The sequence below is a fragment of the Sus scrofa genome, chromosome 2 (genome assembly GCF_054392235.1).
Source record: "Sus scrofa isolate SSC_HxYL_T2T_F1_AM1 chromosome 2, Sscrofa_HxYL_maternal_Yorkshire_Landrace_v2.0, whole genome shotgun sequence".
NCBI lineage: Eukaryota > Metazoa > Chordata > Mammalia > Artiodactyla > Suidae > Sus > Sus scrofa.
Window position 1 is genome coordinate 94,999,526 of NC_139384.1, and position 24,713 is coordinate 95,024,238.

General features: G+C 38.4%; 2 protein-coding genes across 11 annotated transcripts in view; one reads left to right on the forward strand and one right to left on the reverse strand.

Moving 5' to 3' along the window:
* The window catches only part of CERT1 (ceramide transporter 1), a 128,265-nt gene extending 124,023 nt beyond the window's left edge, over positions 1-4,242 (reverse strand). For 7 of the 8 annotated variants that reach the window (XR_014838076.1, XR_014838078.1, XR_014838074.1 and 4 more), the window contains exon 1: positions 3,498-4,024. Coding sequence is in view for 2 of the 8 variants with exons in the window: in XM_085013842.1 (XP_084869968.1) it covers positions 3,498-3,593 (96 nt within the window). In the remaining 6 variants the exon portion in view is untranslated. Of the gene's footprint in view, positions 1-3,497; positions 4,025-4,141 lie in introns of those variants that run through there. The other variant, XM_085013843.1, reaches the window with a different exon arrangement.
* The window catches only part of POLK (DNA polymerase kappa), a 79,034-nt gene continuing 58,546 nt past the window's right edge, over positions 4,226-24,713 (forward strand). The window contains exon 1 of one of the 3 annotated variants that reach the window (XM_085013839.1): positions 4,226-4,297. The gene's annotated coding sequence lies outside the window, so the exon portion shown is untranslated. Of the gene's footprint in view, positions 4,302-22,608; positions 22,695-24,713 lie in introns of those variants that run through there. The other 2 variants (XM_085013840.1, XM_021084453.2) reach the window with 2 other exon arrangements.

Consider the following 24,713-nt stretch of genomic DNA (forward strand, 5'->3'; position numbering starts at 1 on the left):
AAAAAAAAAAAAGATTTTAAACAAGAATATACTTAGAACAGGTACTTAGTATTTCCTCAGTTGGGAGCAGAGTTATGCAAACCTAATAAAGCTAAGAAATCCAGAGTTCACTAAGAACAGACCTCTTCCAAAGTGAAGGGGCCTCAGCAATTGTATGCCCATAATTTTACATTATTTTCTTACAGAAGACCTAATAAATTGCATAAGCTTTAAGACCCCTTACTCAGAAAATGTTAACTCCTGTCCACAGCTAGAAAGCAGATTTCTGCCCTTTCTTTACCTTTTTCTTTTGCCTTTTTAGGGCCCACCTGCAGCATGTGGAGGCTCCAGGCTAGGGGTCAAATCAGAGCTACAGCCATAGCAATGTGGGATCAGAGCTTCATCTGCAACCTACACTACAGCTCATGGCAACGCTGGATCCTTAACCGACTGAGCAAGGCCAGGGACCGAACCTGCAACCTCACAGGTGTCCTCGTGGATGCTAGTCAGGTTCGTTAACCACTGAGCCATGACGGGAACTCTCCTTTCTTTACCTTAATAACATTTCCTCACTCTTCCCCATTTAACAGAGACAAAGCAATATGTAGACACTGTGGGAGAATCAAAGATTCCTATTTTCAACAGCCCAGTAAGCACAGATTCAAGAGGAGAAGAAACACATTTAGAATAAGAGTCAGAAGCAACTTATAAATAAAATGCTATAGGAATTCAAGGGAAGGAGCTCTGGAAAGGTTGGTGAATTTAAAAAGGCTTCATAGAAAGAGTATTTGAGATGGACTCCATAGAGATGGACAGAATTTCAGCCAACTATTACGTGTGTGGAGAAAAAGATAAGGTAAAGAAAGGGTAAAAAGGAAGTTCCCGCTGTGGTACCCTGGGTTAAGGATTCCATGCTGGCATTTGATCCCTGGCCTGGGAACTTCTATATGCCGCTGGTATGGGCATAAAAAAATTAAGAAAAAGAAAAGAAAGAGAAGGTAAAAAGGATGGAGGGATTTCAGAAGAAACTGGATGAGATTTATTTTATCCAGGCTTAGGTGCTCTCAAGTTCTACCACGGCATGAATCTTTTACCATCCACAATCCATCCTGGTATTTGTTATAACCACCTAGAATTAATGCCTACCTGTATTTTTGGAACCTATGCACCTAAGAAGTGAGTCTGCAGAAAATACGCTTCATAAAAAACAAAAACACTTAAGGCTAGTACACTTATAATAATTAAAGTCTGTCTCACCACCACCATTCCAAAAATCACTCTATTTGGAGAGAGAGGAGACAAAATGAGTTGGTATTGGGACTTAACTACATTACTCAACAGAAGGAAAAGACCAGGAGTTTCCGCCGTGGCGCAGTGGTTAACGAATCTGACGAGGAACCATGAGGTTGTGGGTTTGATCTCTGCCCTTGCTCAGTGGGTTAAGGATCCGGCGTTGCCCTGAGCTGTGGTGTAGGTTGCAGACCCCGCTGGGATCCTGCATTGCTGTGGCTCTGGCGTAGGCTGGCGGCTACAGCTTTGATTAGACCCCTAGCCTAGGAACCTCCATATGCCACGGGTGCGGCCCAAGAAATAGCAAAAAGACAAAAAAAAAAAAAAAAAAAAGAGGGAAAAGACCAGATACTGAGTTCTCTTGTTTAAATTACCCGGGAATACAAAGGGTCAAGACATATATGTACTTTAAATTTTAAAACATGCATTCAATATAAAATATTCTTGCTTAAAAAGCTTCCCAAAAAGCATTATATGTAAGCATAAATTGTTAAATTTCAGGTAAATTTCCTGTTAATAAGAATACCCAAAGCTACACTCTTATTGAGCCCATGTATGCAGCAACCCTGAAGTTATTTACCTACCAAAGAAGTGGCCCAATACTCTACTTCTACTCACTTAAATATCAAGGAGATAGTATACACCTACTACACTGCTCTGCATACAAAGATACCCAGATAAAATGCATACCCAGAGCACTGGTCACTCCAATCCCCCTGTCCCCAAAAGAGTAATGCTTCAATAGTTCAAAAGCACAGCTTGTTTTGTAATATACTTAACATCACCACAATACTAATTTGGAAGTCTGCTTCTCATATAATGAGAAAAAGTGATGAAATTACCAGAATCACTGAGAAGCCAAGAGCCCATTTCATAACAATTCCTAAGGAAAATGTATACCTAGTACACAATGTGTTCAATAGATTCCTAAATTACAAGATACACTTAATCTCAACAAACTTAAAGGAGCTTCACTTTACTGAAAACTTTTCACTGAGAATCCAATAATGATTGCACTATCAACACACACTGTAATCACTTGCAAGCCTTAGTTCTGATATGCCTTTCTTAGGTCCTATCTCAGCCTTCTAAAGACAATACAAGAGCCTAATAAGAAACAATTCCATAAACAATGTCCAAATGCTTAGCCAAAGTGTGTATACTGGAAGCAGGGTGATTTCTTAATAGCTAGTGGCTGCACATGACCTAGTATCTTATGACCAAGCTTGCTGAAAGACCAGACCCCGCTCCCCTTCTCCAAGTTAACTGCTAGCTCGGGCCATTTCTAAAAGTTTAACAGGAAGAGAGAAGGAAGTAAAGGCAATGTGGATCTTCTCACAGTAAAAACTTGAAAAAATAAAATAAAAACCAAACAACAAACCCCAAAGGACCTCATCCATTTTAACTAATTAGCTTTCAAATCCTACAACTACCTGCTTTGCAAAAATTCTGAAAAACAGGTTTTAAAAAAAGCAGGAAAAGATAGATGTCTTTACCTTATTCTGGCCCACTGACCAAGAATATTTCACTATTAAATAATGCTCTTCTTCCTGGACTAAAAGTTGGTCTCCATCCTGACATGTTTCAAGTTACTATGAATATTTCTATCACCTGCCGATTCAATAGCTCTTCTCTGAACTGGGATAAAGGGTGAAGGGAAAAGTTCAAGAGTCCTCCTCACTGAGATCTCTCACATTTAACCTGGCACGGTTTACCACCTCAGATTTCAGCACCAAGCCGAGTTGTTCCGTCTTCCGTCTAAACAGCCGCGTCTGCAGAAACCCCCCAAGCCTACTCTGCTTGACATCTCCTGACTAACCTCGTATAAAAGGTCTCATCTGCATCGTTCTCGTATCCAGTCCTTCGGACACCGCTGTTGCCCAACCCGAATTCCCATATGCGGGACAGCTGCCACCCTGGGTCCAAGTCACCGTGCGCATCCCGCTCCCAAACGGGATCCGGGATTGGGACACGTTTTCCCCGGTCCTAGGCCGCCAAGCTCCGGGGCAGGAGAGGAAGACAGTCCCCTTCTGCCCTCACCCCCACCCCCACCCCAACCCTGGCCCGGGCACTCCTGCCGCAGTACTCGGCTCCACACCCCTACACATTCCGCAGCCCCCGCCCCGGGACTGTCCGTGCCTCCCGCCCAGCCCCACCCCATGCCCTCAGCCGCTCGCCTCGCGGCAGGTGAGTTCAGGCTGAGGGCCCTGGGCCCGCGGGTTGCTCACCTTGCTAAGGACCCCGCAGCGCTCCACAGGCGGCCCGGACTCCGTCTCCGGATCCTCCTCCGAGCCCGAGGAGTTCCAGCTCTGGTTATCCGACATGGAGGCGCGACAGTGGAGCAGGAGACCGGCCCCCGCTCCCCGAGCTGTGCCAGAGGAGGCGCCCAGTCCCCGAGGTGAGGGGTTAGGGGATATCGAAAGAAAGAGTGCCCGCTCCGGTGCAGGAGGGAGCTGGAGAAGGGATGAAGTCCGCCCGCCGCGCCGCCGCAGCCGCCGCGCCTGACACCGAGCGGACCGGGGAAGGAGGACAAGCGGCGAAGGAAGCCTGCCCTTCCAGCCGTCAGCCGCTGCCGCCGTCGCCGTGACCCCTGCGCTGCGCCCGGCGCCGCCACCCGAACTCAACCCTCGGGATGCCAACCTCAGGGAAAGGAAAAGGGTAGGAAGAGGGAAGAGAAAAATCCAGCTGCAAGAGACCCGGGTCTCTCACACCTCCGCTACCGCCGCCATCTTCCTGCCTGGCCCACTATTTACTCTCCCCTCCCCTCTCCCCTCCCCTTCGTCCTCCCATTCTCCCCCCTGCTCCCCGCCCAGTCCCCCTCCCAACGTCTGACGCGACACGCCGAAGCTTGGAGTCCCCTCCCGCAACCTACCTCTGGTCCTCCCGGGTGACGCTGGGTAGATAAGTAGGAGGAGCGGAGAAAGGAGAAGGAGGGACGGGGAGGCCGCTGTGCTGCATTCTGGGAAGGACGCTGCTCTGTCCACCGCACAGCCTCCTGGGAGTTGTAGTCGCGGTCCTGAGGCAACTGGTGAGTGATCCACGCCGGGAAACCTTGTCGCCTTGGGGACGGTTACGGGAGGGTGGGCTTCGCTTGACAGTTGCGTGACCGATCCCCCTCGGCCGTGCTTGTGTCTCAGTCTAGCGTGTTTATGACGAACCCACCGGGCTTGCGTGCCTGGACGTGAGATAATTCTCTGCTGAGGGTGCCCGGGCCTGCCCTCCCTGGCGGCCTCCCGAAGGTCCGGAAGCATCTTGCCGCTTGCCCGGGCAGAGGTCTACCCGGCGCTTCCGCCTCAACCGCGGGCCTGGGGATTGCGACCTCTCTAATGACAGCGGCGTTTCTTTCCGTCAAACCACCTCTGCAAATTTCCAAGGTCTTCATCTCGCTCATTAGAAATTAAACTTCGCAGAACATTTCCCACTTTCGAAGGAAAAATTCTTAGACCCTGCTCACCAGAGCAAGAACTTCTCATTGCTAATTTTGCAGAGTTTGTATTGTGGAAAGTAATTCCGAAGATGTCAAAGGATAAATGACGTTGACGAGTTTTTAAAGTAAAATAAGATGAGAGCCTGGAGTTTTCTCTTAGTTGTTAATGTGTCTCCCTGAGACCCAGGTTAAAAATCAATCTGTATTGACCTACCTCTCTGAAAGATAGGAGAGGTTGGAATAGAAAGTTTCTTGTATAACAAAAACCAAAGTGTAGTAATCTTATTGAATAAGGGATTCCACAACAGAAGCCTGGCTTTAATCTTAAGACTAGAACTGACTTAGTAGAAAGCCCAATAGAAGAGCTAACAGATCTTGTTTAGTTTTTTTTTTTTTCCTGCATACTTTAAAAGGATGACTTTTATGGAGACATCTTTAACTTTGTGGCTTAAATTATTTCAGCTCGTGTGCTACTTTTCCATCTTGTCAATTTCCTAGTAATTGCCAACAGTAATATTCCTTATTAAACCTGAGAAAGAATATCTGCTCACTGCAGGTGACAGCAGATAGAGGTGAAATTTTGAGTGCAGGGAAAAAGGCATAGAGACCACAAAGAGTTCTGGTAGCCATAGAGTTCAACTTAACTGGGATCTTCAGGAAAAACAGAATGATGGAAAAGTGCCTCTGAGAAGTACCAATGCTATGTTTCATTTTCCTAAACTGACACCTACAGATGCTGAATCTGTTGTAAATCAGTTACAAATCATTTTTCCATTCTGGAATCAAGTGACAGTGTACAATTGAAAGCCATTCAGATGAATAAAACCTTGAGATAAAGCTTTTGAAAATACTTTGTCAATGTGTTAATTAAAACACAATCCCTATTTTGTCATTCAAAAGAGAAAAAAGAAGAAAAAAACCCACTTAGCACAATTTTCCTCAGTATTGAATTCCTAAATTATACCTTTAGAATGTTGAATACTGTGGCAATTAAGTTTTGCATTGCCTTTTGATTATCTAATATATCATTGACTTCCTCTGATTCTTTTCAGATTTAGGTTTTAAAATTTCATTAGTCTTAAGTGAATGATTGTGAATTGTTGAGAAATCCACTTCATAATACGATTTAGAATCATGGGAGCATAGTATACATTTATTTTTAATTATATTTTATGCATTTCTAAATTATGTGGTTGTAACCACCAGCATTTACATCACCAAGGTGCCCACTTAATCAGTAGGAAATTGTTTCATTGTATTTAGAATTAATATGAGATAAACTGCCTTTTTAGAAAAGGTTTTGCACATTGTCTCTCTATACTTAAAAAACTACTTTTAAAATGTTTTTAAATACAGACGGATTTTTACATACTGATTAGAGTACCACATTAGAGGTTGGGATTCACTTCATTTCTGTTAATGGGAAGAAATTACAATGCAAGAATAAAATACATGAGCTTTCTTTTTATTCTATGGTGAGGGTGATGGCTTCTAAATTTTCTCTCTCTTACTTAGATCCTTCCCCAGCTTTCTTTTAAATGTTCTTTATTTTCTCTTTTGTAGTTGTTTTTTTTTTTTTTTTTCAACTTTCAGAACTTGAATCCACCTCTGATTTATTTTTGTATAATCTATTCTTACCCTTATCTTTACAGGATATGTCAAATCTCCATATTCCTAGGTCTGTTTCTGGACTCATTTTTTTTTTTCTTTTTTTTTGCTTCAGGACTGCACCCATGGCATTTGGATGTTCCCAGACTAGGGGTTGAATCCAAGGTTCAGCTGCCCGCCACAGCCACAGCAACATGAGATATGAACTGCATCTTTAGCCTACACCACAGCTCACGGCAACACCAGATCCTTAACCTACTGAGCAAGGCCAGGCAGGGATCGAACCTGAATCCTCATGGATCCTAGTCAGGTTTAACCACCGAGCCACAAAGGGAACTCCTCCATTCTATTTTAATGATCTATTTGTCTATACCTATGCTAATGCCATATTGTTTTAATATTTAACTTTATGCTGTTTTCATATATATAATAGCAAAACTCTCCTGATATTTTTTCTTTCTTTTTTTGTGGGGGAGGGAGGCTGCACTGGTGGCATATGGAAATTCCTAGGCTGGGGGTCCAATCGGAGCTACAGCTGCCCACCTAGGCCACTGCCACAGCAATGCCAGATCCGAGCCATGTCTGCAGCCTACACCACACCTCATGGCAATGCCAAAGTGAGGCCAGGGATCGAATCCGCATCCTCACGGATACTAGTCAAGCTCATTACTGCTGAGCCACAGTGGGAACTTCCCTGATATTTTTTTCATTTGGATAGTTTTGTTATATCTTCTTTTCCAGATGAATTTTAGAATACCTTGTCAAATTGCATGAAATATTCTTTTGGAATTTGGATTGAGAATGCATTTAATTTTTGAGGAAAATTACATCTATACAGTATTAAGTCTTAGCCTTGGTCAAGCACTTTACATACCTGATCTAAATTATTCTTTGAAAACCAAATAAGGTGAGCATTGTTTTAGTGTCAAATAACTACTGAGTGTCAAGATTAGTCACAGATCTATCTGGTTTTAAAGATAATACCTTTTTCTTTGCTTTGGAATACCTCTAAAAATGGGAACAATTGGGTGAATACTCAGAACGACTGTGCTCTGAATTTAGCTAATCATTTTGAATATCTTTCATTTACCTAGATCTCACATCTATGCTGTCTTATTTAACACCGATATAGGATTTATTGTTACTGTTCTATTTCTATTATTATTTCTACTTCTGGTATTTCACATGAAGTCACTGAACCCAGAGAAGTTAACTAACTTTCCAAAGGTCATACAGCAGTAAAGAGCATAGTTGCAGTTTGACCCCAACTATCCTGATTGTACTGTTCATTCTTACCCCACTAGAGTTCTTCAGTTCCTCTTCTGCCTCTCCTCTTCCATCTCACCTCATTCTCCCACTTTTTTTCTCCACTAAATACCAATCCCAAAACCTTTGTCCCTGCCTTCTACTCCCACTGCAGTGATACAGAAGCCAAAAACCCAGAGGTGTTGAAACTGAGAATTTTGCAATTTTACTGATCAACAGCTAAAGGCACGGGAGGAAATATTTCTTCTTTATGCTAGAACTATAGCAAGAGAGGATGTCCCAAGTTGAAACTGAAGACATGGTCTAATTTTTTTAAATGATGCTCTAAAGAGCCTTCATTAGTCAACATAGGCTGCTGTAACAAAATACCACAGACTGGGTGGCTTTGGTCCCTCCTCCTCTTCTTATAAGAACACCAGTCCTATTGTATTAGGGTCCCACCCTTATGGCCTTGCTTAATTACCTCCTTATAGACCCTCCAAGTACAGTCACATTGACAGATTCAAATATGCATTTGAGGGGAACACAGTTTAGTCTATAACAGACCTTAAAGTTTCTTCATTCCTACAGTATTATGGTAAAGATGCAGTTTAAGTTAAATAGTCTTTTTTAGCTAACCTAAGAATTTAATTGCTCTTTATAATCATTATAACGCTGATCTCAACTGAAACATATCAGTTAAAAATCGGGCATTTACATAAGAAACATTACTTTGCAAACTCAGAGATGCTAACCTAAGAAATGGAGGTAGATCTGTAAATAGCAAGTCTAAAAACCAGAGTAAAAATGAACAAAATACAGCATGTGAATAATACAACTTAAATTTTTTTGGCCCTATTTTAACATTTTAAGGGTTATCTGGGTGGCAAAATTATGTTCCTCTTGAATTTTCTTCTTTGTACCATTTTGTATGAAAAAAAGTATACTCATGTGAGTATGTATGTACATATATACATGTATCACTTTTTTTTTTCTTTTTTTGGTCTTTTTAGGGCCACATTAGCACATGTGGAGGATCCCAGGCTAGGGGTCAGATCAGAGCTGTAGCTGCCAGCCTATACCCCAGCCACAGCAACTCGGGATCCAAGCCATGTCTACAACCTACGCTATAATATTGCTCACGGCAACGCTGGATCCTTAATGTACTGAGCAAGGCCAGGGGTCAAACTTACGTCCTCATGGATGCTAGTCAGATTCATTTCCTCTGAGACATGATGGGAACTCCCGTATCACTTTTTTGATAGAAGAAAATAATTATAAATGATATAGATTAAACATTAGTTAATCTCTTTACAGTCTTGTAAATTAATTTTTCACTTAAAAAATTTAATGTTCATTTTTCCATACATTTTCCTCTTTACTCAAGAAAATTGATGATTACAGCATTTCTTAAAAATGCCTCATCACTATCTTCAGAGTTATTTTCCCTATGGTGCAGACACCTATTCTTCACATTTTGATGCATAGATAATGATAATTATGTCACAACTACTGTCTCACTGACAAGGATTATATGAAGCATTCCAATTTTAGAAATGTTAAAGTATAGAAAATAATGTGTGTTTTTGAAGCAGTGAGATATTGTACAGTCGGCCCTCCCTACCTCTAATTCTGTATCCACACATTCAACCAACCTCAGGCCAAAAATAAGCAGGAAAAAATATACAGCAAGTTCCAAAAAGCAAAAGTTGAATTTGCTGCCTACTGTCAACTATTTATATAGCACTTACATTGTATAGGTATTATAAGCAGCCTAGAGATGATTTAAAGTATACAGGAGGCTGTACATAGGTTACATACAAATGCTGCCCCATTTTACATAAGGGTCCTGAGTATACATGAATTTTGGTATCCAGGCAGGGTCCTGTAGCCAATCCCCTGTGGATACTGGGCAAGGAGAGGACTATACTTGCTTTCTGAAGTATCCCCCTTTTTTTAACCTGTTTATAGTTTTCAGAATATAAACATATATATTATAGACAGTCCCCTAAAGTGATTCAACTTAAAAAAATTTTTTTTTTACTTTATTATGGTGTGAAAATAGTACACATTCACTAGAAACCATACTTTGAATTTTGAAATCTGATCTTTCCCCCGGTAGCAATATGCAGTATGATACTCTCTTGTGATGCTGGGCGGTAGCAGTGAACCATAGATCACAGTCAGCCATGTGATCATGAGGGTACACACCTTACAACCGTTCTGTACCCATACAGGTGTTCTGCTTTTCCCTTTCAATAACTGGTCAATAAATTACATGAGGTAGTCAACATTTTATTATAAAATAAGCTTTGTGTTAGATGATTTTGCCCAACTATATGCAATTGTAGGTGTTCTGAACATGTTCAAGGTAGGCTTGGCCAATCTATGGTGTTCAGTAGGTGTATTAGATACATCTTCTACTTAAGAGATTTTGAACTTATAGTGGGTTTATTGGTACATACCCCATCTTAAGTGTGAGGAAATCTGTGGAGGTGGAGGGACATGCTGTTTATTGTACAATTGTGATTTTAATTTAATAGTGTATTTCGACCATCTATTTAATAGCATTCTTTTTAATGACTGTGTGGAATTCCTCTTTTGATGGGCAATTGACATATTTTGTTTTTGTTATTACAAAAACACTCTAAGGAAACATTAACTTTATTTTTGTACATTTGTCTAGCTCTTTGGGTGACAGAGGGGAGTAAATTCCCAAGAATGGGCTGCTGAAATGGAGAATATGTATGTTTTATAGTGTGATACTTACTATCAAATTGTCCACAAAAGTTTGCATTAGTTTATACTGCCCAGTAGTGTGTCTAAGTACGCCCCTCACCCACTTGAGGACAAAAGATGGTGTTAGGATGGCACTTAAGCAAGCTCTTGGAAGGAGATGGTAGCAGGAGGTTACAATTTCAGAATGAACCACATTGGGAATAATCAGTTTATTTTGGTTGACTGACCAGTTGGATACCTTACTATTGTTGATTTTATTAAGGCTCTTTGACTGAGGAGGGCAGAAATATATTGAGTGTAGCTCAGATAAGAGAATACTATTGTAGAGATCTCCGAATCCTCATCTGGGCCTCTTATGTATTGGAAACTTGGAAAATGAGGGCTTGGTGTTTTTCTGTTCATCTCTGGGGTCTCATGGCATCTAATTATCTGTGTGTCCTTGTGTTCTCAATCTCAATTTCTTTGTCTCTTTCAAGCACTCAAATTGCATGTTGTCCAACTTGGTTTAACTACTTCTCATTTTCAGGCCCCTTTCAGTGTCTCTTAGTTTAGATTCTTTAAACAAACAAACAAACAAACAGGTAATTGGCCAGCCAGTGCTCTAATCAGCTTTTCCCCAAAGTATGGAATATAGGTCCACTTCTGTATTTTGTTGGGAGTGGGAGGCCAACTAGAAACAATAGGCATATCTAGTGTATATAATTTGCATTATAATGGATGATAAATGTTTAAATGGGTGTTTAGACTGCATATATTATTTTCTTCCACCAAAGCATGAATTTAAAAATTTTTTATCCCGGAGTTCCCATCGTGGCGCAGTGGTTAACGAATCCAACTAGGAACCATGAGGTTGCGGGTTCGGTCCCTGCCCTTGCTCAGTGGGTTAACGATCCGGCGTTGCCGTGAGCTGTGGTGTAGGTTGCAGACGCGGCTTGGATCCCGAGTTGCTGTGGCCCTGGCGTAGGCCGGTGGCTGCAGCTCCGATTCGACCCCTAGCCTGGGAACTTCCATATGCCGCGGGAGCGGCCCAAGAAATAGCAAAAAGACAAAATAAATAAATAAATAAATAAATAAATAAATAAATAAATAAATAAAAATTTTTTATCCCTTTTTTTAAAACATTTTTCCTTTTTTTTCTTTTTTTCTTTTTCTTTTTTTGCTCTTTAGGGCCGCACTAGTAACATATGGAAGTTCCCAGAAAGGGTCAAATTGGAGCTGTAGCTACTGGCCTATGCCACAGCCACAGCAACGCAGAATCCAAGCCGAGTCTATGACCTACCTCACAGCTCACGGCAATGCCAGATCCTTAACCCACTGAGCAAGGCCAGGGATAACCCCTGCATCCTCATGGATGCTAGTCAGATTCATTAACATGCACAAGTTCCCAGGCCAGGGATTGAACCCGTGCCACAGCAGTAACCCTAGCCCCAGCAGTGACAGTACTAGATCCTTAACCCACCAAAAGCTACCAAGGAACACCATTCAAACCTTTTTCCAGTTTTAGTTCCTAGAATAGTGTTTAGCATGTAGAATACAGTATAATCAATTGATATATTTTACCTCATCTTTCAGTTAAAAATTAATTCAACAAGCATCAAATACGAAGATATTATGCTGATCACTGTGGGTGATTTTAAAATAATGGAAGGTTAACTAAAGAGAAGGGCTTTTGTGGGGGGGTCTGCATTCAAGGCGATTATAACAGAAAACAAGAAAGGTATACATGTAATTCTAAGAGTTGAACTAGTGCTTTGTAGGTAAAAGAAGGTAACTTTTACTCCTACTACCTGACAGTGATAAATCCTATTCTCTAATTCTATTATATAACCCTACTTCTATTGGATCTCTGTAGGCCCTTGCCCCAGGTCTTTTTAGTTAAAACAATGGTTATTTGGAAGATTAAAGAAAAAGGAATGTCCTTGTTTGCTAATTCGCTTTCAACCAAGTTATCATGTAAACTAATGTCTTGTCAAATTTAGAATTATTACAGTTGATAGATTGCTCTCTCTCTTTTTTTTGGCTTATAATTATGTGTGTGACATACAGCAGGTCCCCTAAATGAAGTTCAGAAATTTAAAAGATTTAAAAGCTCCTCTGCAGGCCTTTTCTAGTTTAGCTTGTATTATTTGCCCTTTTGAATGCTTGCTATTTATTTTTTCTTTTTTTTCTTTTTCCTGTTTTAACTACTGATCGATCATATTACCCTGCCCTGTCTGGCTTGGTGTTCCTATCAGGCCTATGAAAGAATCATATAGTTTCTGCCACTGTGGTGGTTCTTGCTGAGTTCAGAGTAAGTAAGCAGACAGTCCCAGGGTGTGAATCCTAGTAGCTTCATCCTAAATAACCATATGACTTTGCATGAATAGTAAATAAATGCTAACAATAAATTACATTAGTGTAACCAGTCTCTTTTTATTGCTATGTATGTACTAATTGTTGTAGTGTTATGTGCATTTGTAAAATGATACTTACATAGGTATATCAAAATGGATATTTATATGTAATGTGGTAATTGTGCCTGTGTCCATTTCTGATGATGTCAACACTAGTTTCAGAAATTTAAGGGGCTTCAAGAAACCTGCATGTATTCATCTTTTGTGACATACTCATTTTTTTGTGATATGTGTGCGAGTTTATTTTTAAAGAGGGATAGCATACAATCATGTGTAAAGTGAATGTAGGAATATTGAGGGGATTGCTCCTCTATGTATTAAACTTTTGAGTTAGTGAAAAAAAAAAAAGGTTGTATTTTACCTACCTATAGTCAACATCTGGCATGCATATCTTCCAAAGTTATTTTCTGTTAGATTTTTACAGGTATATTCATATCCAGTGTAAGTAACCTAGGTGTACCAGTCTGTGGATTAACTTAATTAAGGGATCTATCAAGTTTTTTAAATAGTAGAACCAATTTTCTGGTTGCTGAGAGAAATATCAAAAGTTGGAGTTCCCATTGTGGCTCAGTGGTAATGAATCAGACTTGTATCCATGAGGATGCGGGTTCGATCTCTGGCCTCGCCCAGTGGGTTAAGGATCAGGCATTGCCGCGGCTGTGGTGTAGGCTGGCAGCTATAGCTCTGATTTGACCCCTAGCCTGGGAACTTCCATATGCCATATGCTCAGGGTGTGGCCCTAAAGAAAGAGAGGAAGGAAGGAAGACCAAAAGTGGATCATAAAATCTAGTTGGGAGTTCCTGTCGTGGTGCATTGGAAAGGAATCCAACTAGGAACTATGAGGTTGCAGGTTTGATCACTGGCCTTGCTCAGTGGCTTAAGGATCTGGCATTGCCTTGAGCTGTGGTGTAGGTCACAGCCACAGCTTGGATCTGATGTGGCCGGCAGCTGTAGCTCTGATTGGACCCCCTAGCCTGGGAACCTCCATATGCTGCAGGTGTGGCCCTAAAAAGCCAAAAAAAAAAAGGGAGCTTTGTTATTAATCTGACCAGTTCATGTGCATTCTTTATATATGAATGGTCCCCACAGTCAGATAGCTGTAGAATTTCTCTCTTTCTTTCACATGTTGGTACTATTTTCTTTCTCCTCATCTTTCCCCTTCCCCCTGCATTACTATTGTTTGTATGTGTTGTGCATTGTTACTATTTTTCCTCTTTTTTTGTTCCTTCTTAACTGTAGTAGTCATTGGCAGCAGTGATGGGAAAAGCAGAGGAAGTGAAAATAGTGAGTAAAATAAGCTGTAATAGAACCTTCATGGGATGCCTTCCATCTTGTTTTAACTGACTTATAGGACTAAGAAGAGATTATGTTATGCCTATTCTTAATTCTTACTTCAGTCCTTTTTCCCTCCTCAGGATCTCAAGAGCCCCTAATCTCACCATTTTTCTAGGCCCTGTGATTGCTCTTCATATCTTGGTTTCAAATGTGTGCTTGATGTCCTTTTCCTATATCTCAGTCTCATATTTTTATTTCCCTCAATTATGATTTTAAATGATTACCAACACTAAGTTAGGTTATTACTGTTATGGTGATGGATATTTAACTAGGCATGCCAATATTTACCTTTCTTACTTCCTTTTTCTTTGTTCTAAGTACACACACTCCATTTGGATTGAAAGACTCTTTTGTTATATTGACATCAGTTGTTACAATTATTGTTATTATTATTATGCTCATACTCCTAGGACTTATCTGTTATTCTGATCCTTAAGGTCGCTTTGCATGTATATCTTTGACTCTCTTATGTGTTGATATTTACCATTTAACTCTCCAAAGATGACTTATTTGGCAGGGGAGGTACTCATTGATACCCTTTTTTCCTCATTTATACCTTAATGCACTACATACAGCTACTTAGGAATATGTCACGTCTCATGAAAAGTTCTCACATTCAGCAGTAAGACAGTGATTTCAGAAACAAATTTCAGAGAGCATGTAGGCTACCCTTTTAATCCTATTTCCTCTTGTACAGAGGAGAGCCAAAACAGGCATGTTCCAAGCAGAAATAATCTATTTTACTGTTGAATAAAATTGAAATCATATTCCACTATGTTTTATTTATATCTATTTGGTTTTGTGGGATAAAAACTTGTCAGGGGTTGTTGGTATTTCATAGGTTTAACTGTAACAGTAAAAAAATCCTTTTGTCTAAAAAGTACATAGTGTACATCTATAGTAGAACAGGAATATGTGTCCTCTCTCTGCATTTATACACTTTCCTTTTGTTTTTCTTCCCAATGTTTAGTCTCTTTTAACCTCTTTTCCTATAATTTGAGAAATTCTTTTTTTACTCTGTTAAAGCCATACTATACAAAGCAATGTGGTATTCTTAAGTATTGGTAGAATCCTTTCGATACTTTGTAAATGAGTTTTGCTTCCTGTTTTTCTCCCCATCCCTTTCATTGTTTCACTTTTACTGTAATTTCAGATCCTCTTCTTTTTAGTCAAGTAAGCTGAAAAAAAAGTGTTGTGGAATATACATGTCGTTATGGTGATACAGTTTGTTAATACACAGTTTATCTCCATCTTCATTTAAAGTGTTTATTAAGACCCTGCTCTGTGATGACCCTGATTAGGGTGCTGTAAGAATGAGATGTATACCACATCTTTCATAGACTCATTATTTTCTGGCATACAGAAATACATGTCTAAAAGTACAGGCAATAATCCTAGACTATCTAGAAACATAGACAAAAACAAGCGTATAAACCAATTGGTATGTTTTTAACAGTTACATTATTATTAAAGACCAAGTAAAGCTTTAAAAGTACCCGTCAAATAGTAAGTGTTCAGTATATATGGGTGAATGGAATACCTTTAGTTGGTTGTTGATTGAAGGAAAGCTGTAGGAATTGCAATAAACAGGAGAGAGATCACTAGCACCGTGAAAATGAGACTAAAGAGCCAAATTCCATCATGGTTTTTTATAAGTTCATTTGTTAAGTCCCTATTCTATGTTAGACATTATTCTAGTTTTATTACATTTTGTGTTCACTTTTACAAAAATCCTGCAAGATGGACATCATCATTATTTTACATATAAAGAAATTAAAGTTTGAAGAAGTTAAATAAGTGGTCCAAGGTCCTAGCTAGTGAGTAGTCTAGCCCGAAGTTTTGAACCTCAGAGGCTTATACTATGTACTTTTAATACATATACAGTTGTCGCTTAGTATCTTCTAGGAGTTTGGTTCTAGGACCCCGAAGATACCAAAATCTATGAATGCTAAGGTCCCTACTATAATGGTGATAGTAGTATGGTTGGCCTGCCATATCTGCAGTTCTGCATTTACACATTCAGCCAACTGCGGATCCACTGATTGACTGAATCCCCGGATGTGGAAACCACAGATGTGGAGGGACAACTGTGGTTAGACAACAACAAAAACTATTATTATTATTAAACATTTAAGCATCTGTCAGAGCCATATTACTTTCGAGGTATGTTGCATAGGTTTTTTTGTGTTTTGTTTTGTTTTGTTTTTTTAGTTTGACAGTTTCCTTAGAAGAAAATATATCCACGTACATTTTTAAGCTGCAGTGACATATTAAGTAGCCAGTTTACAGTTTTTTTCTATGACTGATAGCTAAAGAATGTATATTTTAGCAAGCCTATTTTCTATTACCTGTAAATAATTTAAGTGATCTCTAGAGCCTGTTGTAAGCATCCTTTTGTCTAATGTTGATAAAGGAGTTATATACTGATTTAATTCTTGGTATATTGTAGAAAGTAGTCATTGGCATTTATCATTTTATTTTTTATATTTTGGAGTATTTTATGAATAATCTTGAGAAGTAACAATAAAGAGATAGTAAACAACAACTTCATTAGAAATTGTAATAAAAATCAAAACTTAGTAAACTCAAATTTTTATTTCCATTTTCCTGAAATAGGTAATGTCCTTTAGAAGTAACTAACTGCTTATTGACTTTTATGCATGATCCTGAAACTATCCATTTTCAAAAGAAAGATCCCAGATTTCATATGCATCTTTAATAGATTCTAGCTTATTACTTCTGGCTCTTTATCTTGCGCTTATATCACCAAAATGCAATAACATTAAAAACTTTGACATCTCTTAATTTGTTAAAGAAAAAACATTTTCTTCATAATTGCAAAATATTTTCATTTATAAACACCAGTTAGAATAAAGTCCAATAAAGTTTTCATTTCTTCCTCATCTGTCTCCTTCCTAGCCTCTTTGTATGTATATCTCCATTAAGCATTTGTTACAAACTGCATTAAATAACTCAGTGCACAAACATCATAAAGGATGAAAGAACATTGTCACACATCCTGTTAGAAAAATGGGATGTTCTAAATACTTTGAGAAGAAATACTGTGTGATAAAGTCCGTCCTTCCTGTTGAATGACTAACTGGATGGGAATGCCATATTTGCTCTTTTGTTCTTAAAGTGTATTGTTCACTCATTGATTTTTTTTTTTTTTTTTTTTTTTGCCATTTCTTGGGCCGCTCCTGCGGCATATGGAGGTTCCCAGACTAGGGGTCTAAATCGGAGCTGTAGCTGACGGCCTACACCACAGCCACAGCAATGCCAGATCCGAGCCGCGTCTGTGACCTACACCACAGCTCATGGCAACACCGGATCCTTAACCCACTGAGCAAGGGCAGGGATTGAACCCACAACCTCTTGGTTCCTAGTCGGATTCGTTAACCACTGCGCCACGACGGGAACTCCTACTCATTGATTTTTGACTTTGAGAAAATATATTTACTTGACTCCTCTGAAATTTCAGTCTGATATTTTGCTTATGTGATTAACTTACCATTATTATAGTCTAAAATGCTATTAGTCTCTTTACATTTGTCTTCTGATTTGTCTGATAATTGTGAAACTCTTCTGTCAATCTCCTCATTTATCAATATGGGCAGAAAATGAAAAATTTAGAACTTTCCTCTATGTTTAATGAAAGCTAACAACAACAACAAGAAAAACTCTGCAAAAATAGTGTCTCTATGCTTCTTGCTCTTTCTTTTTTCTCCCTTGACCACACCCACTGCATATGGAAGTTCCTGGGTTAGGGACAGAATCTAAGCCGCACCTGTGACCTATGCCACAGCTGTGATAACGCTGGGTCCTTAACCCACTGCACCTGGCAGCTATTGAACCCTCACCACCACAGAGACAGTGCTGGACCCTTAACCTTCTGTGCTATAGCAGGAACTCCTCTATGCTTCTCTTATACTTTCTTTCAAAGATATGATACTGTGGGCAACACAGTAAGGAAACCCAAGGATGATATAATAGTGGTGATTTATTTCACAACTAGACCATCTTTCTAGATGATTCCATTTTATTTTCTTATTATTTTAAAAATAATTGATCAGTAATGATTAAATAATTCCTAGGATGATAAAAGTAACAAAATACTCAAAATATAGGAAAAATAAGATCCCTAAGATACCGCAGTGTATCTTTGATTTGTAAAGGAATCATCATAATACATCTTCAATTTGCAAAGGAATCAGATCTATATAGAAATTGAAAGATAGAATTTTATTCTGATAAAAAAGTATATATTATTTTGTTCTTTAGGAGATCCTTAAGAAGGAATAAGATATGAAATATCAATGCTTACAATAAATTTGTTCAAAGAAAAAAACTCAAACTAAGATTGGGTCTAATAGGTGTTTATGGTATATCAAGGGTTACTATGACTAAATTCCTTGATTGTATTTCATAACCAAACCTGAAATAGTTTGTACTTCCTTCTCCTGTCTCAGGTGAAGAAGTTAGAACTAGTTTGTTCCTTCTCCTATCTCAGGCAAAAGGTTAATCATTTCAATTCATTCCAAAATAATACTAAGTTGACCAAATAAGGTACTCACCTTAAATATCAAAGCACATTTTAATATACTACTAGTTCATTTCTCTTTGCTCAATCCAGTGAAATTTTTGCATTTTTAAATGCTAGATGTAGAAAGAATAAAAATAGATGTATGAAAAGTAATGTATAAAGTATATAATAAATACATGACCTTAGGGACTATGAGTCAGCCATTTTTTGCTAGAAATGGCTAAAATATTAACAGAATTTTTCAGTTTTTCACATAAAAGCATAGCTATCATGTATGTCCTATTGTAACAAGCATTTCCCAGTGGAACCATGCTTTATATATCATGATCTGAGAGAATTATCAAAAACCAGCATGAAGTAAAGGGTGTCAGTATCCAACATGTGATATTTACTTTAGCCTCAAGATGACATGTGAAAAGAGGTATGAAGTAAAGAAATACCGGTGGAGCTCCCACTGTGGCACAACAGGATCAGTGGAGTCTTGGGAGTGCTGGGAAACTGCCTCACTCTCCAGCCTTGCACAGTGGTTTAATGATCTGGCATTGCCGATGCAGCTTAGGTTGAAACTGCAGCTGGGATCTGATCCCTGGCCTGGGAGCTCCGTATGCCGCAGGGTGGCCAAAAATGGGGGAAAAAAGAAAGAAAAGAAAAGAAAGAAATATTGGTTAATTCCAGAGACAAAGCCCTTCTCCAAAAGAGCTTTGCTTCTTTCTAAGGATTATTGCTACTTTTTTATGGAATGAGAACCCAAATTATTATTGTTTTGTTTTGTTTTGTCTTTTTGTCCTTTTAGGGCCACACCCACGGCATATGGAGATTCCCAGGCTAGGGGTCGAATCGGAGCCGTTGGCTCCTGGCCTATGCCACAGCCACAACAGCACCAGATCTGAGCCTCATCTGTGATCTACACAACAGCTCATGGCAACACTGGATCCTTAACCCACTGAGCGAGGCCAGGGATCGAACCTGTAACCTCATGGTTCCTAGTCAGATTTTTTTCCACTGCACCACAACGGGAACTCCCTTTTTCTTCCCCCCAAACTATTTTGTACTGTGAGATTAGTATAATGCTTATTATTGCAAATAGTAGTTAAATGGGCACTTGAGGCAAATAGATTCTGTAGACCATATTCTTGAAAAGAAGGTTGGGAATTTTTGAAGTCTTGGAGAGGCTTTTTTTCTCTTTCTCAATAGCGGTATTTGTGGGGGGGGGAATTAAATATATGCAGTAAGAGAGTAGGAGGGGATGAGGAAGGCAGCTCTGCTACATATCAGAAACAGAGAAAACCTTCAGACCTTTCAAAGTAAGGCAGATGAAGAAGAAGCAGGAGTAGAGGGAGGTGTTCATAGAGAATGCAGGAACTTGGTCTGGATCTGTCTTTTGGAGGAACGTATGTGCCTAGGCACATCATGACCAAACTGTTGAAACCAAAGATTAAGAGGAAAACCTTGAAAGTGGTCAGAAAGAAATGACGCATCACATACAAGGAACAACAATTTGAGTGATTGCAATCTTGACAGATACAATGGCAATTAGAAAACGGTGAAGCAACATCCGAAAATACTGAAAGAAAAAAACCTGTCAACTCACTTCTGTATCTGATGAAAATATTTTTCAAGAATGAAGGCAAAATAATCCTACTGGCATCTTAGCCAATATTTATATGTTTAACATACAGATTAAAAGTGTTGGCTCTGGGGGCAGAATCTGAATTTGAATTCTGACTTGGATACCTCCTGTGTTTATGGGTGAATTACATAAATTCTCTAAGTCTCAATTTGTTATTTTATTTTATTTTTTTAGGGCCACACCCATGGCATATGGAAGTTCCCAGGCTAAGGGTCTAATTGGAGCTACAGCTACCAGCCTACACCACAGCCATAGTTCATGGCAACACTGAATCCTTAACCCACTGAGCAAGGCCAGGGATCCAGCCTGCATCCTCATGGATACTAGCTGGGTTTGTAACCCACTGAACAACAATGGAAACTCCCATAACTGATTTTTATTTAAGTTATTAGGTAAGACTATGTGTGGTAGAAATGAACTGTTTATTTTAGATGTCATGATTGTTGAAGAAATTGCCCTTTGGATCACTAAGAAAATCTGCAGTTGATCCCCAAATATATTTTTCTTTGTATAGTGTTTCTCATATTTCATGTACTCTTAAAAGTTCCTGATTTTCAGAAAAGTCTGAATATACATAATATCTTCATAATTTTAGTTTCCTTATCATTATTTCATATTTTTCATTTGAAGGCTTCTTAAACTTTTAGAGAATTTTCAAGATAATAATGTCATTTGAAAACATAGACCATAAATTGTGCTTTCTCTTATAGTAAGTATATGATATTTTATCTATACCATACACACCACTTTGCTATTATTTCCATTATCAGTCTACAAAATAAATACTGTTCTTTCTTTTTTTATTAAACATTTCACTAATTCTTTGTTTTATTCTTTGTGTTTGTAAAATAGTGGTTAAGTATGGTGGCTTTGAAACCAGATCTGAAATATAGTCACAAGTTTCTATGACCTTATATAAGTCATAATTTCTTCATCTTCAATGAAAATTAAATAGAATAAGGCATGTAAAACAGTATAAGATCCAAATGCTAATTTTTACACCTATTGCATTTAAAAAGACTTAACTTAGGTGTTACTATTAATTTTATTCTTTCCTGTATATTAAAATGCTCATTCAGAGTTCCTATTGTGGTGTAATGGAAACGAATCTGACTAGTATCCATGAGGATGCAGGTTCTACCCCCGGCCTCGCTTAGTGGGTTAAGGATTGACTGTTGGATGCTGGATGCCGGCAGTTGTATTTCTGATTCAACCCCTAGCCTGGGAACTTCCATGTGCTGCCGGTGTGGCCCTAAAAAGCAAAAATAAATAAATAAATAAATTAATTAATTAATTAAAATGCCCAACATTCAGTCAATATACTTTTATCAATAATAGGCTTATTGGCCTAGCATTGTACCAGTTTTTGCCCACTTGATATTTATATTTTAGTTTACTAAGTTCAAAAATACTGCCTATGGAGTTCCCCTCATGGCTCAGTGGAAATGAATCTCACTAGTATCAATGAGGACACAGGTTTGATCCCTGGCCTTGCTCAGTGGTCTAAGGGTCCGGCATGGCGGTGAGCTGTGGTGTAGCTTGCAGATGTGGTTCAGATCCCACGTTGCTATGGCTGTGGTGCAGGCTGGCAGCTGCAGCTCCAATGAGACCTCTAGCCCAGGAACCTCCATATGCTTTTGGTGTGGCCCTAAAAAAAAAGACAAAAAAAAAAAAAAAAATACGGCCCAATTTGTTTTGTACACATTATAGGAGAAAAAGTTATTTGGCATAAAAGTTAGTTTATCAGTTTATTAGAATGTTTAAGATTTTCACCTTTATTTAAATGAAAATAGTAATAATCTTTAGTATAAACCTATTTTATAGCAGTGCTATTCAAAGAGGTGGTCTGTGAACCAGTGCTGATCTCTGATGAAGCTGAGAGTAAGCTATAAATTTACTCTCTCACAGTTTCTATGCATCAAGGATCCTGGCTGGGCTTAACTAAGTACCCCTGGCTCATGAGATTGTAGTCAAGCTGTTCTCCAGGGCTGCAGTCTTATCTGAAGACTTTTTTTTTAATTAATGATTTTTATTTTTTCCATTATAGTTTGTTGAAAACTTAATTGGAGTAGGATCTCCCTCTAAGCTCACACACCGAGCCCCCCTCAGGGCTGCCTCACCTGGCACCTGGCTTCCCCAGAGTCAGTAATCCAAGTGAGAATGAGAGCATTTGAAATGAAAGTCACATCCTTTTATAACCCATTTTTGGACATGACATCTTATCAATTCTGCTTTTATATTGCTTCTGCTATTCTAAGAAATGAGTCACTTAATTATACATTATGGTATTAGTTGTGCCTTTTTCTTGGTTTTCCTAGCATCTTTGAAGTATTACTAAATGTAACTATTTTAATAGTATTAGGAAATGCATATTTCATTCATAAGTGAAATTTTGTTTCTTATTGTACTTTACAGTATACAAATGAATGTTTCATATGTTGGAAGGTGCTGTCAATATTCGATCGATTTTCATAATTCTGTACCATGTGCAGATTTAATAACAAGGTTAGTCAACTGTAAAAATTTACTTGCATTGGGCACTTAAATGCCAGTATACTTGCATTTAGAGGTTTTTGGCAATCCTATTAATTTAGTAGGTTTTTAAATGTGCTCATGCCATTATGGTTATAATTCTGAAATCTGATAAATTTAAGTTCTCCTTTTAATAAAAACCAATACTTTATTTTAACCTTTTAGAGTTAGAATCACATAGCAATAAGCAAGATTTTAAGTCCCTAAAAAGGTTGCTGTTAGTCTTAGCTCCAAGCCTTTAGTAAAAGGATTAATAAGCTATATGGTTCTAATCTCTGTTGAAATAAGTAGATGTTGTTTTCAGAGTGACTTAACTCCCAGCGTTTGAGGCCTGGTAAGGAAGGTAGAAACATTTCCAATGATTACTAGATTTTAAATAAATGAAAAATTCTACAAGGAAACCATGGCATAGAATTAATTTTCCTTTTATTTATTTATTTTGTGTTTTTAGGGTTATTCTTGCAGCACATGGAGGTTCCCAGGCTAGAGGTCAAATCAGAGCTACAGTTTCTGGGCTACGCCACAGCCACAGCAACAGCAACACCAGATCCTTAAGCCCTGAGTGAGGCCACTGTCGAACCTGCATCCTCATGGATACTAGTTAAATTTGTTTATACTGAACCACAATAGGAGCTCCCATTTCCTTATTTAAAGAAAATGATGGGGTCGTCCAGAGATAGAGATACCTGTTTCTTACCTGTGAAGGTTATATAATAAAAGTGCATTTTTAGAGTTAGGGATTAAAATTATCTGTTATTATAAGCACTTAGCAGATGTTTACATTTTTAAAATATGCCTGTTCACAATGAGTTCCAATGATTATCTTGGGAATATTCTGGGATTTAATTTAAAACTTTACTCTGAAAACTTGAGTTATTCTTAGATGTATGTTAATTTGATTTTTAATAGTAAAAATGCATTTACATTTCAAACTTCACTAATATAAAATACTTCTACACATATTCTGGACAGTAATGTATGTGATTTTTAAATCAGTCACTCCAAGCATATTAGGACAGTGCATTCATACAGTTAATCACTACGAGATCAAATTCAACATTAGATATTAATGTTGACATTTCATATGTGTCTAGACTTGGTTACCTTAATATTATATTCATACACTTAAGGTAAACTAAAATGTAGCTACTTGGTACCTCGATTTGAATTTTAGGATCATGTCTTTAGTAAAGCCTTAAAAGTCATGAAAAGTATTCTCTTTTTGTTTATCAGGCTTCTCAAGATCCAAGGGGGTGGGACTGTTCTTTCTGACTTTTTCAAGTTAGGTGGCATTGTGTGTGTTGTGGAGATGGAGTGAGAGTGTGTGTGATTTTTTTCACTTGCCATTTATTTGGTAATGAAGAATTTTCTTTGAGTCCTCATTCGACTCCATGCTTGTATTTGCAGCCAGGACTGTAGGCTTTGTCACATTTGAGAGAAAAAAAGTAAGCATGAAAGTGAGGGGAGAGACTCCTCAATTCGTTATATGCTTACTATATGTTTATTGTGCTGTGGCCTCTTATATGTCACACATTTAATCCTCAGCAGCCCTGGAAAAAAGTAAGTTTTACAGACCACAATGCCAAGATTCATAAACCTTGAAATTACATAAATTTCCCAAGAAGACACAGCTAGTTAAGTTTTAGAGTTTAAGTTTTAAGCTAGGTCTTTCTGATTTCAAAGCACATATTTTTTGCACTACATCAAAATTCATCTTATTTTTTTATTGCTCAATGAATTTATTACATTTATAGTTGTACAATGATCATCACAACCCAATTTTATAGGATTTCCATCCCACACCCCCAGTGAATCCCCCCACCCCCTGAACTATCTCCTTTGGAAGCAATAAGTTTTTTCAAAGTCTGTGAGTCAGTATCTGTTCTGCCAAGAAGTTCATTCTATTCTTTTTTCAGTTTCCACATGTTGGTGATAGCATTTGATGTTGGTGTCTCATTGTCTGACTGACTTCACTTAGCATGGTAATTTCTA